This window comes from Daktulosphaira vitifoliae, unplaced genomic scaffold, assembly GCF_025091365.1.
Source record: "Daktulosphaira vitifoliae isolate Bord-2020 unplaced genomic scaffold, ASM2509136v1 Scaffold_1, whole genome shotgun sequence".
NCBI lineage: Eukaryota > Metazoa > Arthropoda > Insecta > Hemiptera > Phylloxeridae > Daktulosphaira > Daktulosphaira vitifoliae.
The window spans coordinates 19707831-19727182 of NW_026099572.1; the positions used below are offsets into that span (position 1 = coordinate 19707831).

General features: G+C 25.8%; 1 protein-coding gene across 2 annotated transcripts in view; it reads right to left on the reverse strand.

Annotated features, from left to right (window-relative positions):
• Window positions 1-2584: 2584 nt before the first annotated feature.
• The window catches only part of LOC126896550 (uncharacterized), a 47482-nt gene continuing 30714 nt past the window's right edge, over window positions 2585-19352 (reverse strand). Inside the window, exon 3 of one of the 2 annotated variants that reach the window (XM_050669453.1) lies at window positions 2585-2872. In XM_050669453.1, the coding sequence (XP_050525410.1) occupies window positions 2847-2872 (26 nt within the window). In that variant the 3' untranslated portion in view covers window positions 2585-2846. Of the gene's footprint in view, window positions 2873-15952; window positions 16585-19352 lie in introns of those variants that run through there. The other variant, XM_050669455.1, reaches the window with a different exon arrangement.

Below are 19352 nucleotides of genomic sequence, written 5' to 3' on the forward strand. Positions count from 1 at the left end.
AATGAATTAAGAAAATGATCTTACTAAAATAAATCGAAAGTAAAATATTCAATCTTTTATAAATTACTCTATTAGTTAACAGTCAATTATAAAAGAAATACTCTCTATGTATTTAAAACAGGTAAAAAAATTACATGTACTTGTTTGTGATAGATGCACCGTTATTTTTAATGAAGATAGTCAAAAATAAATAAAAAACTGAAACCACATCATTTTATATTGTGGTTAGGAATCATGGGGTAAGTGGCAATTCCCTAGACCAGGACAAAAGGTCAGAAACCCTTTAATGACATGGCCTTATTAAGCAGCTATTTGGAGTGGCTGTGACTCATGACATTACTTCTCTCCCTTTTTGCTTCCATCCTGCTATTCTTACGTATTGACAGGGCCTACTAATTCTGTATTCGTGAAAATATAGTTCTTTTGTTAGCGGATCTCTTTGTCAATCATCGATTCTATTTATAAGTATTATGCATATATTTTATACACGCCTAAAACCACACTACAATAGTTTTTCAACGATAACGATTAATATTTGAAACATTAATAAATTTGTTATATTAAAAGCAGACATGTATTATCGATTATAGCTTAAAGCTTATAAGAAATTATAATTTATCGCAATTATGATACAAGAACAATTGTGTTAGTGAGATGCTAACATTTATCAGTTTATAAATAATAGCCGTTATAAAAATTATAGTTTCAAAATGGGTGGTGCAAATGGCTGCGTAATCCATGGGGTGACCTCCGAGGATTAAGATAAAGTTTTACGAGAGGGTGAATACTATTGAAACATAATGAACAGCATTAGATGTAAGTCTATTAAACAAAATGTGTGATCTAAGTGATCTTAGTTTTTAAGATCTAAAAAATCGCTAATTACAAATAGGACTGAAAATTAAAAAATTTGGTTATTAAAATAAAAAAAAATATTGAGTTTATTGAATATTTATTAAGTTAAGTAGTATGAGACTATTGCTTCCTTATTGTGTTAACTGTTATGGTGTCACGTTACCATCATTGTAAAAAAATAATAAATAAATCACAGACAACGCATCCGCTATTAGTGACTGATGAATTGACAATAAAAAATAATTATTGCAAAATTAGCAACCATCCAAAATTTTATTTAAATCCAAAGGTTCAGGCTATCGTAGTCAGATAATTTCAGTACGCAGTCTTATGCTTTGTGTCATTCATCAGTCACAGTACTCAGTTGTCACTGTCCGGCTTTCCGTTTAAAGTCAACTCTTTGTTCTTTCTTTTCACTTATCTACTTTCGTCTTCAACATTTCAGAATACTTGTTTCTTGCACTTCGTCTGCATCTCATACCTAGGTGTTACCCATATTCCTTTCCTATAACAACGGCCTTTCAACACCCACAGCTAATTCGAAGTGTGCAGCCAAACACGATAACTACTGTACAATTAAACGTACGTGAATATCCAGGCAGTAGAGTTATCATCATCTTTGTACTTACTCTACACTTCATTTAGTGTTTTGTTTCATATTACGACAACTTATAATTGCAATGTAATACACATTACAAATTGTATATTTAAATTACACATTCAAAAGTATTAATGTAACATTTTTTTGAAAGTGTAAATACTATTTTAAGAGTTTAAGGCATTTTTAAATAAACAGCTAATAAAACTAATTCTATACAAAAAATTAGTTTTGAAATTGAACATTTCGATTGAATTTGTTGCCTGTATTTTCAAAACAACATCTGAAAATCTGCATATGCAGTAAACATGTTTACTGCATAATATTCTTTTAGTGCACTGTACCGTATATTATTACTCTGATACATCATTCATTGTGTAGAGAATAATAATAACAATGTGGTGGTGGATTTCCTTAATGAAAGCCAAATGTACGGAGGATTTATGTGTATAGCAACAACGCATATACTTCATATATATTATTAATGCGTAAAGGTCTCATTTTTTTTTCATCTCACTTCCAATTGCTCAGCTTAGGATGACTACAAGCGGCATAAGATTACCATTAGTCTTTGAAACACTCAAGTATAGGGAAATGTAGTCCCCTGGTTCGTGTCATCGATGTTATGATCATAAATTACACACGAAACAGTAGTTTACGATCGGGGTAAATACTTTCCAGTACATCAAGTAACAAGAAATGATAGTCACTACAATTTAGGTATTAATGGAAAATAATATTATGAAAGAACAAGTTTCTGTATTATTTTAATTTAACTAAGAAGTGTAAAATGTATTTTTTAAAATAAAAATCAAATTTATGTCATCAGTAAGAGAAGATTATTTATTAAACAATAGCTAAGTTTGACATTAAACAAAAATTTCCTTTGAATGTTAATGCAATTATTATTACGGTGATAGTTATACAATAAAAATTAATTCAAAAATTAATATTTTAAATTATAACTCTATTTCCTAAAAAATATTGTACTTTATAGATTTAATAAAATTGGATATATTAAACATTAAATACAATATATCACGTTATGAGTCTTGGGCTGTCTCAAATTCAATATTAAAGTTATATTAATTATATATTTTAGAAATAATTTGATTAGTATTGTAACCTGAGTAAAGTAAAACTGAGATTTAAATATTTAATACAAACCCAATAACTCATTTAAATTCTAATGAAAACTATTTATAACAATATAATATGCGTTTTATGTTTTTAAATAACAATAAATCAAAACACTTTGGGGTGGGTTATTATTACGGAACAAACTGACTGTAGTTTCTACTTGGGGTTTTAACAGACTTTCCAAGGTGGTTGGCGTCAAACAGGCTATAATGCCAGCACCATCATAATACCTTTGCCAAATCTCTTCTATTCGTCACACCCCATGTTGTCTGGAAAAGACTATTAAAGTTTAAGTTGTATAGATCGCTGCAAGATTTGTTTGTATAACGTTACATACATAACCATTACGGTAAGCATTTTTAGTTGATTCTACTCGAAATATTTTAATAAATTGACTATGAATACTTTGATCTTGGACTTCTACAAAAATTTGACAAACAACTCTAATAAAATAAAATAATGTTATAATTTTAATTGCTTAAATTGTTTAAAAATTTAACCTGTTTAAATATTTTAAAGAGAACAGCAAATTTTTAAATTACAGCTTTTAATACGACAAAAGCCCACAGAATGTGGTAGTAATACAGTCAAAATCTCCATTTTATTTACAGCGTCTTTACATTTACTTTAAAAGTATTTAATTAAGCTGAAAATGGTAATATCTAAACAATTTGCACGAAATAAAGTGTAATACTACAAAACATCAGTGTACACTAAAATGATAAAATGTATTGTAACAGAATTCCACATCGCTTAAGAAAAATGTTGTGGAAAGAACATACCACCTACATTGCACACAGACATAATAATTACTATTTGGACAAAGATTCTGGCAATATTTACTTTTTGTGTTGTAACATCTTAAAATAAATGGTTTCCAAGGAAAAAAGTTTATGTTGACACTGAAAATCCATAGAACGTGTAAGACTCAATGAAGGCGTTTAGGAAGTATGTTATTTAGGACAATACGAGCTAAGAGTTCACAAACGGAAATGTCAAATTTAATACTATTCGACGTGTATAACAATAAAACACATAAACTTAATTTGAAAAAATAATCTAAAAATCACATTTCTTTACTTGTGTGAAAGTACCAATAGTAAAACATTCAAATCACATCGAAAAATCAAAACAATACTATATCAAAATTATTAATATCTTTTACATTTGACCAAAGTAAACTGTTATATTATATTATAGAACATAAATCACAATTAATATGCAAATTAAATGCTTGTGAGTCTTTTTTTTTTTATTAACATAATGACGTAGCGATAGCTATACTGGTTTATGAATATGCTAAATATTGTTATTCTTTCGAGGTCTTTCACTGTATCTCTTTTTAGTTACTTAATTTAAAAATGTTCGTTATCTGGTGAAATAAAAAGATATTCATACATTTATATATCTGCGGTGCTCAGGCAAAATAGAATAAGTGTAAAATTGTATCTTTTGTAAAAATTAAATTGAAACTTACAGTTTACATTCAAGTTACATTTAATACCAGTTTCACATTTAAAAATATAAAAAAATAATGTTTTATATAAGTTTCAATTTCATTTTTCCGAAATTTGCATTTCTACACTTGCACTCTAAACACCACAGATATATTTTTTTTCAACCATAAATATGTAAAATTTTATTTTTAATTTAAACATCTTTAGTGTTCACTCTAACAATTTTATTCAGCAAAAATTTGTCTCGATTTGATGGATAGAAATAAACAATATTTAACAGGTTATTTTTGTAAGACTTTCAACATTTTATTCTAACGTATAAAATAAAGATACCACAATTTATAAGGGTATAGAAGTGTCATTCACGATGTATACTTTTGGGTATTATTAGTTAGGCCCCCGTAATATACAATCGGACAATGACAATTATACGATACTTCTTAAACACCCGTTTCCCGTCGAAATAATATTTCGATGACAAACACATACAAAACACGACTAATCGTTCTACGAAAACCTCCGCATTTAACAGAAAAGGAAAGAGGGTTAAAGATTTATTATATAACAGTTTTGAAACTAATTTTACGGTTTATTGTATATTTCGATCAAAGTACTACACAGAAATAAGTGGGCTCATGGGAACTCTCGTCAGTCGATAATTTATTTTAATGTAAAATATTAATATAATAACAAAAACCACTTTCTGTTATTCGTTACTTTCGTCAAACTTTGTTTCTGATATTTATTAAAATATTAACCTAAAATTTATTAAAAATTATTATTTAAACATCCCAAATCGCAAAAGAAATATTATTTTATACGATAATCAACTATATACTTACAGTAAAGTCAAAATAAAATTCGGTATTGTATTTACTGGTTGCTATTTTTATTATAATACACTCATTTTCAATGGTGTTTAGTCATATTGTTTGGGATCTGTTCCCATAATATAACTTTTGAAACGGATTTACGTTATATTGATAATCGTTAAATAAAGTCATCCCAACGTAACCATATGGTGAAGTATACTTAATAATTTTAAAATATAACTATTATGTATAACTATATATATATATATATATATATATATTATATAGTAAATTATGTATGATTGAATCATTTCAAAACATAATTATTGGAAAACTATTTATAACAATATAATATGCGTTTTATGTTTTTAAATAACAATAAATCAAAACACTTTGGGGTGGGTTATTATTACGGAACAAACTGACTGTAGTTTCTACTTGGGGTTTTAACAGACTTTCCAAGGTGGTTGGCGTCAAACAGGCTATAATGCCAGCACCATCATAATACCTTTGCCAAATNTTTCTTTTAGAAAACCTTTGTAATCGAACCTAGTGTCGTAAATTTACAGCTGAAACAATGTTTGTACGTTCTCCGAATCCCTTCTGACAATATAAATTAAATAAATATTGTACCAAACCAACATTATTCTTTTTAAACTCGAATTTTACTTAAATTAAAATAATTTATTATTATATTGTTTTTTTAAATGAAATGGTGTATTTTTAAATAAATAAATAATAGCTTAATACTTAAAAACTTAAATCATTAAATTACTGATCCTAAATTAAAAATTGTTTGTACGTCTTAAAAAATACATTTTCTAAACAAATACTACAATGAAATGTTCACGAATTAAAGAAAAATATTTAGGTATCTATTACCGAATTAGGGACACAGTAGTTATTTTACCGTTACTGAGTAAATATTAAAACGGTATGAACCGTTGCTAGCATTTGTACCAACTTGGAACTTCTATTGTAAATCAAGCTAAACGTAAACTTAGTAGGGGCTGCACTCTTCTTGTAATATAACAGAGCGGATAAAAACAAACATAGTGTATAAATCCCACAAGAGTTTACCCAATCATTTCAGTATTTTGTCATTGATGCAAATATACTAAATTAAAAATAAACAACGAGTCTTAACAGCCACATTAGAGGAGATTAAAAATAACAAAGAAACTATGATTAACAAACTATAATACATAAATTATTTCAATATTAATAAATTTCTAACATATCTTCAGGTGAGTACTCGTAGGTAATTGGTAATTTTGTTGAAATTAATATGAACTAGTAATGAACTAATATTCACTCTGTTGGTTTAATTCATGTAAACACATCTGTAAAAAGTCTGACAGGTAAAGATTCCGTTTAGTTTATATGCTGTAGTTTTTATAAAACTACAGCTGATTTATTAATAGTAACCATTTTAAGAAGATTAAAAGATCAAACAGTTCGCATAAACTTTTTATCCGATTTTTATCGTTACATACCTTACGTTTTTTATAGGAAACCATTCTCCCTTTTTTTAGTTTTGCACCGAATGTTTTGACTTCAAATTTATATATATTTTTATTTTCTTACTATAAATTTGGGAAATATTGCAATAAAACCACTTTGGCATTAGTATTTGAACTTCCGGAACAAGTTGAATTAGAACACGGTCCATAAAATTGGAAATATTTCTGTAGTGCGTTAAATGTATGTAATCCAAATTGCACTTTCAAAACTTACATACATTGCTACATAAATTTCCTCGAAAATTATTATCTTTTGATAAATTTAATTATAACGTTGTAATGTAGAATAAAAATAAATACTTATTTTTCTTTAACTAGTAAAAAAAACGCTTCGATGTAAATCTTTAGATGGTGTTTAATTTTAAAAAATTGGTGGATTATTCCAAAATCTACATGATCTACTGTTTCCTTATTAATATCCTGAATGAAAAAGGGATTATTAAAAAATATTATTTCTCATAAAAAATTGTGTTGATCCATACACATTTCAATAAAATATAACATTATAAAGTTAAAAATATAAAATACAAAATCGAGAATTTTCACACAAAAATAGCATTTGGTAAAACTATTTTCATCGTGAAGACAAAATAAAATCCGACATTTTTTTTTCATAATAAAGTACATTACATTATCTTTAATTTAATATATATATAAAAGTGTCAGACTTTCCGGAACACTTTCAAAAGTTAAGTTGAAAAAGTTAATTTTTTGTGAAAAAGTGGTCATTTTCAATCCCCCCTGTGGGCAGGTAAAGGGTTAAATTCATGAAAAATATATACCAAATGATAGGTAAAGACATCAAGCATCTATAAAAAAAAAATTATATTGAATTGTTCATTTTTAACAAAGTTATGGCAGTTTTTAGTAAAAAAAATTTCGAAAATTAGCGATTTTTAAATTTGTAATTTTTTTGGAGGTTTCCCCCATTTACGGGGAACAAGGGAAATTTTTTCAATTTTTGAGGTAATGTCTTCGACTAGATACGATTTGTGATATTTTGACGTATCGTTGAAAGAAATCCGTTCGGTGAGAGCTGAGTAAAAGTGGTAACAGACACAAAAAAAAAAAACACATCATAGTAAAACCAATACCTTCTCAGCTTCGTATCGATGCTAAAACTATGTGCTAAGTAAAAAAATCTCGGTTTAATAATTTTAATTTAAGTTTATTTTAAAATTTTATTGAAATTTGACATGAAATATATGGAACCATAAGCAAACCATGCTTAAAAATGTAATTATCATTCAAATTACAATGCAACTTTTTAAAAATGAGGGTAAAGTATAAGTACAAACTTTGGAGCAGCATGAATTAACACCATTAATGACAGAATTAAAAACTGCTTATAAATTCTCATAAAAAAGTAACTGAAAACTAAAAGTAAAATATATTATGCTGCAAAGTTCGTAAGGGTATTATCATGAAAATGTAACGAGAATAAGAAAATTATCACCAACCAGACTCTTTTTGGTTCGATTTATAAATATTAGGGTCAAAATTTTACCCTAGGGTAGTGTATTCTATGCGGTCGATATTTATTGGGGTTATTAAGGTCCATCGTTTTCCCCTTTTTTAAGTATAAGACTTCACTCGGTATAAACTAGTTTTCTAAAAGTACTATAAGAAATTTACAGACAAAAGAAAAATATTAGCAAAAACATAATGTTTTAGACTAATAAGTGATTAAATGTAAACGATGGACAATTCTCAATGTAGAATGATGTATCTATATGGAAAAATTAATCAGGGTTTTATAAAATTCATTTAATAAATAATCCACTACTTATTTTTTATCATTGGATTGTCCACCGTTATTTGTCTACAGAAGGGGACTTTTATTGTTTCTCTCTTGTATTAATACTTCCAATTTAGTATACCATCACTGTTTTCAAGTTAGTTCTTTGAAGATTATTTCCACCCTTCGAAATATAATTTAGCTATATCTGAGCATATGCTCAGATTGATCACTATTTAGTAGAATATCTATTATTTTAAATGTGCCGATTGATTTTAAAGAATATTTAAAAACCCATTGTTTGATTATTTTATATGTGTCTCATATAAATATTAAGTTGTTGACTATATTTCACAATCGCGACAACGATGATTTGTTTCTGTACTTTTTATTACATACCAAAATACATAGAAATTCATTTCATGCATGTAGTCATGACATACATACTTAACAAGATTACATAATAGAAAATGATCTAAATAAGAAAATGAATTGTCGATAACATCTTTTGACCCATTATTTCGGAAATAATTATCCTTTTAAATATAGAATAGAGGTCAGGATCCGTTATGACAATATTTATAAATATAATTTCTTAGTTACCTCTCTTTCTGCTTAGGTATAAAGCCAAATACCAATACAAGTTGCCGAAACGCTTTTTTTTTTATTCATATATTAATTTTGAATATATTAAATATTTTAATAAATTTAGATTGAAGAGAATATTCCATCAATATCTAAAACACTAAAAAATTGGCAATTCCTACCGAAATTTGAATAATTTAGAGTATTAAATTAAATTTAGTTTAACGTAAGTTAAAAGAAGTCAGATTTTTGGAATATTATCAAAAATTTAAAACAAAAATAAAGATTTAAAGCCTCTCAGTTAATCAATGGTGAGGTTTAAATAACAATGAAATTTTAATTTCATTAAGATTTAAAAACTACTTTTTTGCAAATATTCGGTTATTTTACTTTAACAACCGTTTTTCCTAAAAAAAACTTTTTTTTTGAACATTATGTCATTTTAAAGCTTTATGTTTAAAAATCCAGACATTCGAGGAAATTGAATATTTATAATTGAAATAAAAAAAAAATTTACATAAATAGGTCACGATCATACCGTACCTGTACTTAAATTTTTTGTTGGATTCTCATAATTAGTATACTTAAAAGAAGTTTATTGTCTTTAGTATATTTCATTAAAATGTAAAAAGGTTCCATTGATTTAAAAAATAATGTTTTAACTTTAAAATACAGAAACTAATTTTTATCAAAGCGCACAGATAAGAATTTTTCAAAGTTGCACACCCGTCCACCTATAACTAAAAAATACAATAACTCAAAAAGTAGCAATACAATCCTGGTTATCAATCTATCTAAATTTTATTGGACCTTTCTCCATTTAACAGTAAAAAATAATAGTAAATTCTCATTAAACTTTCGAATGTTACCACTAAAATTTACCCTAGAAATAATTATTTCTTATAATTATTATTATTATTTCTTAATTTGATATTAACGACAATTTATAAAAATAAAATTATAAATTGTACATTTAAATTATTAACGTCAAAATGGGGTATATCATTCTNTTATGAAAAAATTATTAACGTCAAAATGGGGTATATCATTCTTGAAAATCACACTTTATATTTATATATTTTTAATTTTTATATTTTGAGTAACTATTTATGTAAAACATGTTTTTTTAATACAATTTTCAACTATAATATGACACGTTGTGTCTAAAAAAATGTACGATGACTAATATATGTATTAAGTTATTTAAATAAGTTTTTTTACTTAGAATTTGTGAACCAATTTATAAAATTTAATGTGTTTTTTGTACTGTGATAAATAAATTATTATGACTACTGTACTCTTTAAAACGGTATTTAATTTAAGTACAAAAATAATATTTTAGCAATCTAGAAGTAAAAATTATTGTTATACTTTAAAACATTACTCCCTAGACGTTCATACGATAATATAAGTACTTACTCTATGTAAAAGATTTATTATTATAGTGCACCTTTGTATTAGTTACATGTGCAACTAGTATTTTATTTACAAGTACACATTTTAACTACCATTTCTCTAAAAGTTCCTGTATCAATATCCATATTCATCTAATCAAAATAATTATTATGAGTAATATTCATGTTTGATAAAAAATAATAAAATAATATTCTAAAGCCTAATAGACAATGTAGCCTAAAGCCTACATTGTCTATTCAAATCTTTTATAAAAAAAAAAAAACAAACTTAATAAATATACACATATTTATTTTTTCAGTAAAATATTATCTAATTCATAAATATTCATAAATTAGAATCGCTTGATTTGATATTTTACAAGTCTTTCGTATGTTTTTTGAATTTTTACGTGTAGCACTAACCACACTTAACATTTTGAAATAAAAATTATAATGCGTTGAGAACAATAAGAGTATTAGGTTATTGTAAAAAAAACTGACTGGCATACAAAGTTTTACTTCGGGAACTTGTTTTAAATCGAAATGACAAAAGTTACTCCGTCAGCTATAAATCATAACTATCGAAATTGCCTTCCTCATGGAGATACCTTTTTCTCTCGACTAAAAATGTCACTCGAGTATATGAGGTCAACATATGATATAAAAATGTGTGTTTTTGAATTCAAAGTACGTTCAAACGCGATTTTCTTTAAACGAACACTGAACTTGAACTAAAGGTAATAGTAATAGTTTACATAAAGTTTTCTTTATGTAAATTGAATACATAGAATTTCTCAATAATACATAGTAAAATAAAAAATAAATTCAAAACTAAATATAGATAAGCTAAACGTAAACATATACAGGGTGATTTTTTTATCATAACCCACTCAATTACTTACAGAATAATAATAATTAAAATTTTTTTTTTTATTATTATCTTTAGTTAAACATTATTCTTGAATTATTAACTATGTAATACTTTTTAAGTTCATCCCTTATGCCTGGTAAGGGTGTCAACTTTGTTTTTTTAAATGGTAACACATATTTTTAATTTAATAAAATGTTAGAGTTTTTAATTTAATAACAAATGTCATTTGAATTTTTAATATAACTTTATTCGTTTATTAGATATAAACATTTAAAGATTCAATTTTTTGAGTTAATATATAGGTATAATACACAAGGGATTACAAATACAGGTAGCTAATTGATTTTTTATAATATTGCTATCACAGTCACGGATTGTTTATTATCAATTATGACTATCAATAGATATACATTCTATATTGTCAGTTAGTGTATTTATAAACTCACAACAATGTGTCTTACTACCATTGATAATAACAATGCTTTGTACCTGCTAATATCGATGTCATAAAAAACCAATTAGCTACCTGTAATTTTAATCCCTAGTCTATTATACATGTAAATTAACTCAAAAAATTGAAACTTTAAATGTTTATATCTAATAAACGAATAAAGTTATATTAAAAATTCAAATGCCATTTACTATTGAATTGAAAACTCAAACATTTTATTAAATTAGAAATACGTGTTACCATTTAAAAAAACAAAGTTGACACCCTTACCAAGCATAAGGAATGAACTTAAAAAGTATTACATAGTTAATAATTCAAGAATAATGTGTAACTAAAGATAGTAATAAAAAAAAATTTTTAAATTATTATTCTGTAAGTAATTGAGTGGGTTATGATAAAAAAATCACCTGTATAATTGTTACATATTTTGGTAACTAATAAAAATACGAAAAATTTTTTGATAACTAATAAAAAATACGAAAATTTTTTTGATATAACAATAAATTATAAATTAACATTGTACTGCAAAAAGTTGTCAAAATGTTTGAACTTGTTAAACTGTTTTGAGTATAATTTAAGCATGAAATTAATCAAGAAATGAAATTTACATTGCAGACATTTTTTTATGCATTAAACTAGTTAAGGGAATAAAAATAATAATATTAACTTTTATGGTTTCAATTGTCCTTATAATATCAACTAAACAATGATTTTCTTCTTATTTTTAAGATTCTGAATAATATTTTTAATATGCACTAATTTTTTTTTTATTTAAACAGTTTTTAAATATGCTTTATGAAGATAAATTTAGCATTGCAACCTAGCTATTAGTAATATACATTTTTTATTTTCCCTCTGTATTACTAGCATATAATACATATACTAATCACAATTTAAAAAAAACTGAATAAATAATATTATTATATAGAAATTCTTAAGATAATTGTTATATATTATGATAAAAACATACTAAAAGAATTGAAATGACAGTTCAAAGTAAAAATGTTATCTGTAGTTGTTATTTTAGCATTGATGTATTTTAATGTAATATTCACTGTATTTATTATTTTTAACAATACTTAGTTATTCATAAATATAAAAAAGTTTTTTAAGAAACTTATAAATTTAAGATAGAAGTTATTTAAATAAACAGTAACATTTACAATATTATAAAGGATGACAGACTAATTTTTAAGATAGAAATAGTTAATGCACATTGTTATTGGTTTAAAGCTTAATTAAATAATGCTGATTTACTGGAAAAAATAATATTTATTGAATAAAGCTACCGCTTCCATCATAATTGGCGGATTAGTAATCTAACTAAAAGTATATGTATATATATCACAATTTCTTTTTAATAATTTTTTAATTGTCTATTATAATATTTTAAATATTTTATAAAACGCAAAATATTATTAAAAAGTTCATTTTTCCTAAAAAAATAAAACATCTATTAGATATATCAAACCAATTTGATTAAATCATTCTATTTTTTTTTTATTTACTAATTTTTATTTTTGTTTTAATGTTTTATGTGATTTGAAAAGTAATACAATCGATTAAAAAACATATTGAAAATAATTATATTATTTTTATAATATTACAATGATTATTTCATAAATGAAAATAATTCTACAAAAATATTTTACTGTCTTTTATGCCTTATCCATATAATTTATAGTATCAGCATTATGAAATCTGGGAACAATTAAACTGATACACACTTTTCAAAAGCCCCTTTGCTTAAACGTCGCTAAACCTCTTTCTAACAATAGTCCCTATTTAATCTTCAGCGAGCAATCGTCTCACATTTGGATTACTTGGCGATTTTCTTCTATATTGCATTCTCTCCCGAATTCTCTGTTTGTCCCTCATATATAAAGTCCCCTTACCAAAGTTATATTTTCAATATTCCGAAAGAAATCACTACATAGACTATACAGAGCCCCAGAGACTTTAAAAAATACTTTATAAAGGTTTTTAAACAAAGTGTGGCCTTATCCGATTCTTAAAATGTTTATCACAGTGAATTTTTAAAAAATATTTTGAATACAGTAACGGTTTAGGTAATTAAACTAGGGGTATTTAATCTAACTGCCTAACAGAAATAATGAATTTAAAACAAGTAGTTTATTTCGATGTTATAATTGTAAAAAAAAAACCAGCACAGGGGGGTCGCGGCACAGTTGGATCAAGTATTATGATATCTGACAGTGATTAAAATCACTATCAAAGAAAAACGCTTCGATGCAAATCTTTAGATAGTGTTTAATTTTAAAAAAATGGTGGATTATTCCAAATTTTACATGATCTGCTAGTTCCTTATTAATATCCTGATTATGATAAAGTATGTCGAATGAAAAAGGGATTACTAAAAAATAGTATTTCCCATAAAAAAATTATATTGAACAATACACTTTTCAATAAGTTATAGCATTATAAAGTTAAAAATATAAAAAATAAAATTGAGAATTTTCACACAATAATAGCATTTGGTAGCCATTTTTACCGTGAAGATAAAATAAAGTCCGAAATTTTTTTTTTTTCATAATAAAGTAAATTACATTAGCTTTAATTTAAGATATGTATAAAAGTGTCAGACTTTCCAGAACACTTTCAAAATTTAAGTTAAAAAAGTAAATTTTTTGTGAAAAAGTTGTCATTTTAAATCCCCCCCTGTGGGCAGGTAAAGGGTCAAATATAAAAAAAATATATACCAAATGATAGGTAATGATGTTATGCATCTATATAAAAAAGAATTATATTGATATGTTCATTTTTGAAAAAGTTATGGCACTTTTAAGTAAAAAAAATTGAAAAAATTTCGAAAATTAGCGATTTTTAAATTTGTAATTTTTTTGGAGGTTTCCCCCATTTACGGGGAACGAGGGAATTTTGTTCAATTTTTGAGGGTAATGTCTTCGACTAGATACAATTTGTGATCTTTTGACGTATCATTGAAAGAAATCGGTTCGGTGAGAGCTGAGAAAAAGTGGTAACAGACAAAAAAAAAATAAAAAAATAAACACATCTTAGTAAAAGCAATACCTTCTCAGCTTCGCATGGAAGCTAAAAATTAGTGATATTATCTTACGTAATATAAGTTCACCAACCATATAAGATGGATTATAACTTTAAAATTAGTTAAGTTTTGTAGTTTTTCTTATTTGATGAGTCTTTTATCTTTTTATGTTCATATTTTTAATAGCTGTCACGCAGGCGCTTACAATACATTACTATGATTTAATCGAATTGAAAAATAATTGGTATCGAATTTTCAGATGTTACACTTTATTAAACGTCTAACAATTATATATCAATTAAAAATAGTTTTTTAATTAAAAAGTTTCCTTTAAAAGTTTTATACCAATTAAATATTATAATTAAAAAATAAGATACTAGTAGTTCTCAATATAGCATGAAAACTTATATTCACATAATTTATTTTATTCTTCAATCTGTTATGAAAATATGTTTCGGACATCTATGAAAATCAATATAAATCTCCCTTTCTCTAAAAAAAATAGTGTAGAATTAAACAGTGTATTTTATTCAGAATACTACCATTTTTTTTTGTCTAATATTGATATATGTGCTGTTAAAATTTGATTTAATTTTATAAACCATAAAAAAGTGGTAATATTCTTAATAAATTACACTGTATCATTCTTTCTGTTGTTTTAATAATACTTATTAAACATTCAAAGAGTACCGTCTTTTATTTTAATAAGATATTATTGTAATTTTTAAATACACAAAAAATATTTTGTGTTAGTAAAACAATTTTTATAACAATATGGAGAGCTATAATGGTAACAACAATTATAAGTAGTCCCCAAGGATTAATAAAAGAAAATATCATCCATTAGTTGTTTCATTGTTTGGGGTAAAGTCATGTATAAGAATATTATTGTTATGAAGGGCCGTTAGACATTTTAGAAAAGGGAATTATAATAATTTAAATATAGTAATAAAAGAGTGCTAACACTTAAAATAAATTTTTATTCTATGAGCTTATGAATTTTCTTATACTTTGTCAAAAGTATATAATTTTTCATTGGTGATTATTGTAGTATAAAAAATATGAGTGATAAAAGTTAATGAATACATTTCAGTGCGATCTCCTAAGGCGTCAATAGTGAAGTAATTTGATACCTATGGCATATTGCCCAATGTACCACCGAACAAAACGCTTTTTATATTGAAACTTGGACACAAAAAAATCATTCGAGTCTTTATACAAAGTTCCTGTATAAAGTGCCTACTTGTGCGAAGAAGAAGGGTAAAATGTTGCACTGTCTGTATGAAACACATGGAATAGGCGTCGACGGGAATCCTGAGTAATGTCATTATCTCAGTCACGAAATAAGATCCCTTTTTCATACCTTCACTTATCCCGAGTGACACTCGACCGATCCCACATCACTTCGTCTGATTCTTTCAAAATCGCAATTACATACAAGGTTGTTCAAAAGCACATGGAAGTCGAAAAGCATCTACTGTACGAAAAGGCAAAATATATTATAAAACGTATTTTCTCAGGCTATCGTAGAAGAACTCAGTCAAATTGCTTATTTAGTATTATAAATAGTTATCCAAACAGTAATGACTATCAATACAATTTTATTGTTACATGTAACAGTGTTGTTAAAATTAACAAACTTCAAAGTATTCCTGATAATTTTAGGGTTATGAGCTTATAAAGTTTATGGTTAATTAATGCAGAATTCTAGAGCATATAAGTTCAAGATCCAACAACCACAAATATTAAATATAACATTTAACCTAACGTTAATAATCTTTTATTATAACACGTCCATCACACAAAATTTCAAGTATTCTACAAGATAATTATTTTTTCATAACATATTGACATTTTTTTTTTTTTACATTTGTTTTCTGTCCAAATATACTTTTTTGCCTTTCTTTGATTAAAAAGATTCATCTCGTATGCTTGACTACGTGTATACTGGACACGTCGTAATTATGATTAAGTATTTCATTTTGTACCAAAAAGGTTTTATGTACAACTATGCTTATACATAAGAATTAAAAGTGTATAAACTTGTTACAACCTTAATTATTTTTTTAATTTCCCATTTGATTCGTCCAATACTTGAGTACTAATTTAATCTTAAACATCCACTTATGACTTACCTAAAACAGAAAAATAAATATTTACATGTGTAGTCTTATTTAGGTATTAAAATAAGCATTTTTTATGAAGAAAGCAGGAAATGCATAGTAATATATGACACTTATCATGTGTAAATAAAATAACAATACATATTTTTAGTAATGATTATAATCATTAAATTTAAATAATTATTTTAAAAAAAACTCATATTACAGAGTAAAATAAGTAATATATATATTCCTGACGATTCCAATATATATCATTGAATACATTTGAAAACGATCATTATTTAAATAATTCTTAATTAATTTATATTAAAAAACAAGAACCCAATATTCATTTTAAGTACTAGATTATAAAAGTTAAATTCTGGAATAATAACTGTACTATCAATTCAGTAAAATGATCAGGTTAAAAGTAAATTTGTTTTTTTTTTTACATTATTTAAGACAGACGTTGTAAAATTGTTTCAAAAGATATTTGCGTGACGAACTGATTTTTTCGTTATACGCCATCATATTACTATAGTTCTTAACATACATAGCGTGTTCACGTCGATTTATTACTCGACCAGTTGTTCCATTAATTGGTTTATTTAAACGAGAAGAATCCCTTCAACGCCATGGTTGCCGCCGGACATAGATGAATTATTATGGTACGTTCTATACAACAACTCCCCAACCCCTTCTAGAATGGATGGAAAAAAATCGACGGTTTGCACAGTAGCGTTTGCTCTTTGATAATTGAAAAACGAAATTCATCACAAATGAAAAATGTTTCACTGACAACATAAACGACAGCAGAGTAACTGATAGAAAGCATCCGGAAACAAAATGTATTCCTTTTACATTTTTAACACCTTGTATTATCACCTAAAGTCAATAACTCAAAAGATCAAATGTTTAATAAATTAAAATATAAATATTGAATGAACGACAGAATTAAAAAAAAAATTATCATACCTTGATTTTATAGATACCAGAATTCCTAAAATAAAATTGAATTAATATGAATGATTTTTAAATTTTGATTATATCTATTACTGTTTATTTTCAAAAACGATAGCAAATTTAAAAACAAAAGTTAATCTTATAATTATTTAATTCCCAAATCCTTAAAAATTATAATATTTCATAAAAAAAAATTGTCAGGTAAATTTTTTTTTTTTATTTTTATAGAAATTTAATGAGGAAGAATTTGTAAAATACCTATAAAAATGATACCCATAATCATGATAATTGCACAGTCAATAAATATTTGTAAAAAGTAGTTAATTCGGTTTTCTTAGCTTAGAAAAAGTCTTTGTAAAAGAAGAGAAAAAATTTAATTCTGCTTTTATTTCTCCGAAATCCCCGAAGGATATTTTATGCCATCCTTTCAAGAATTATTAGATTACGGTCGTGGTGATATGAAACAACAGCTACATGGTACCCTTAAGTTATTTATTTGTTTTTAGTGCAGCATATCCTTGGAATTATTCAGGAACGTGGATTTTTTTTTGGGCACAATCCAAAAATGAAAAACTTGTGATGCTTACGCTGCACTGCACATACTGAGTAAAGTCTAAAAACGTTGTAGGTATATCATCGAAAATAAAAGCGTGATGTGATATGAAAGTTACAGACATTCGGAAAACATTTTAGAACTCATAACAAATTAATACACGCATACTCAGAAGTATTGTTAGTCTGATAAGGATGTTTATCGAGGCAAATAATGTTAGCTTACATGCGAATTCTTACAAATAGCACTAATCTCTCTTTAAATCTAATTTTTTGATGCAAGAGGATAATGTGAAGGAATTAAATTCCTCACTAATTTATTTTTAGCTTCGATGCGAAGCTGAGAAGGTATTGGTTTTACTAAGATGTGTTTTTTTTTTTTTGTGTCTGTTTCCACTTTTTCTCAGCTCTCACCGAACCAATTTCTTTCAATGATACGTCAAAATATCACAAATCGTATCTAGTCGAAGACATTACCCTCAAAAATTGAAAAAATTTCCCTTGTTCCCCGTAAATGGGGGAAACCTCCAAAAAAATTACAAATTTAAAAATCGCTAATTTTCGAAATTTTTTTTACTAAAAACTGCCATAACTTTGTTAAAAATGAACATATCAATATAATTATTTTTTATATAGATGTGTAATATTATTACCTTTCGTTTGGTATATTTTTTTCATAAATTTAACCCTTAACCTGCCCACAAGGGTGGATTTAAAATGACAACTTTTTCAAAAAAAATTAACTTTTTCAACTTAACTTTTGAAAATGTTCCGGAAGGTCTGACACTTTTATATATATCTTAAATTAAAGCTAATGTAATGTTCTTTATTATGCAAAAAAAAAAAATTCGGACTTTATTTTATCTTCACGGTTAAAATGGCTACCAAATGCTATTTTTGTGTGAAAATTTTCGATTTTGTATTTTACATTTTTAACTTTATTATGCTATAACTTTTTGAAAAATGTATGGATCAGTACAATTTTTTTATGAGGAGTAGTATTTATATACATCTTTCATTTGACATACTGTTTTTTTAAATCCGACCATTTCCCTATATACGAGGGGGGTTCAAATCTAAAAAATGCATGTAGAAAGTAGAACTTTTTCAACTTAAATTTTGAAAGTGTTCCGGAAAGTCTGACACTTTTATATATATCTTAAATTAAAGCTAATGTAATTTACTTTATTATGAAAAATAAAAAATTTCGGACTTTATTTTATCTTCACGGTGAAAATGGCTACCGAATGCTATTATTGTGTGAAAATTCTCGATTTTATTTTTTA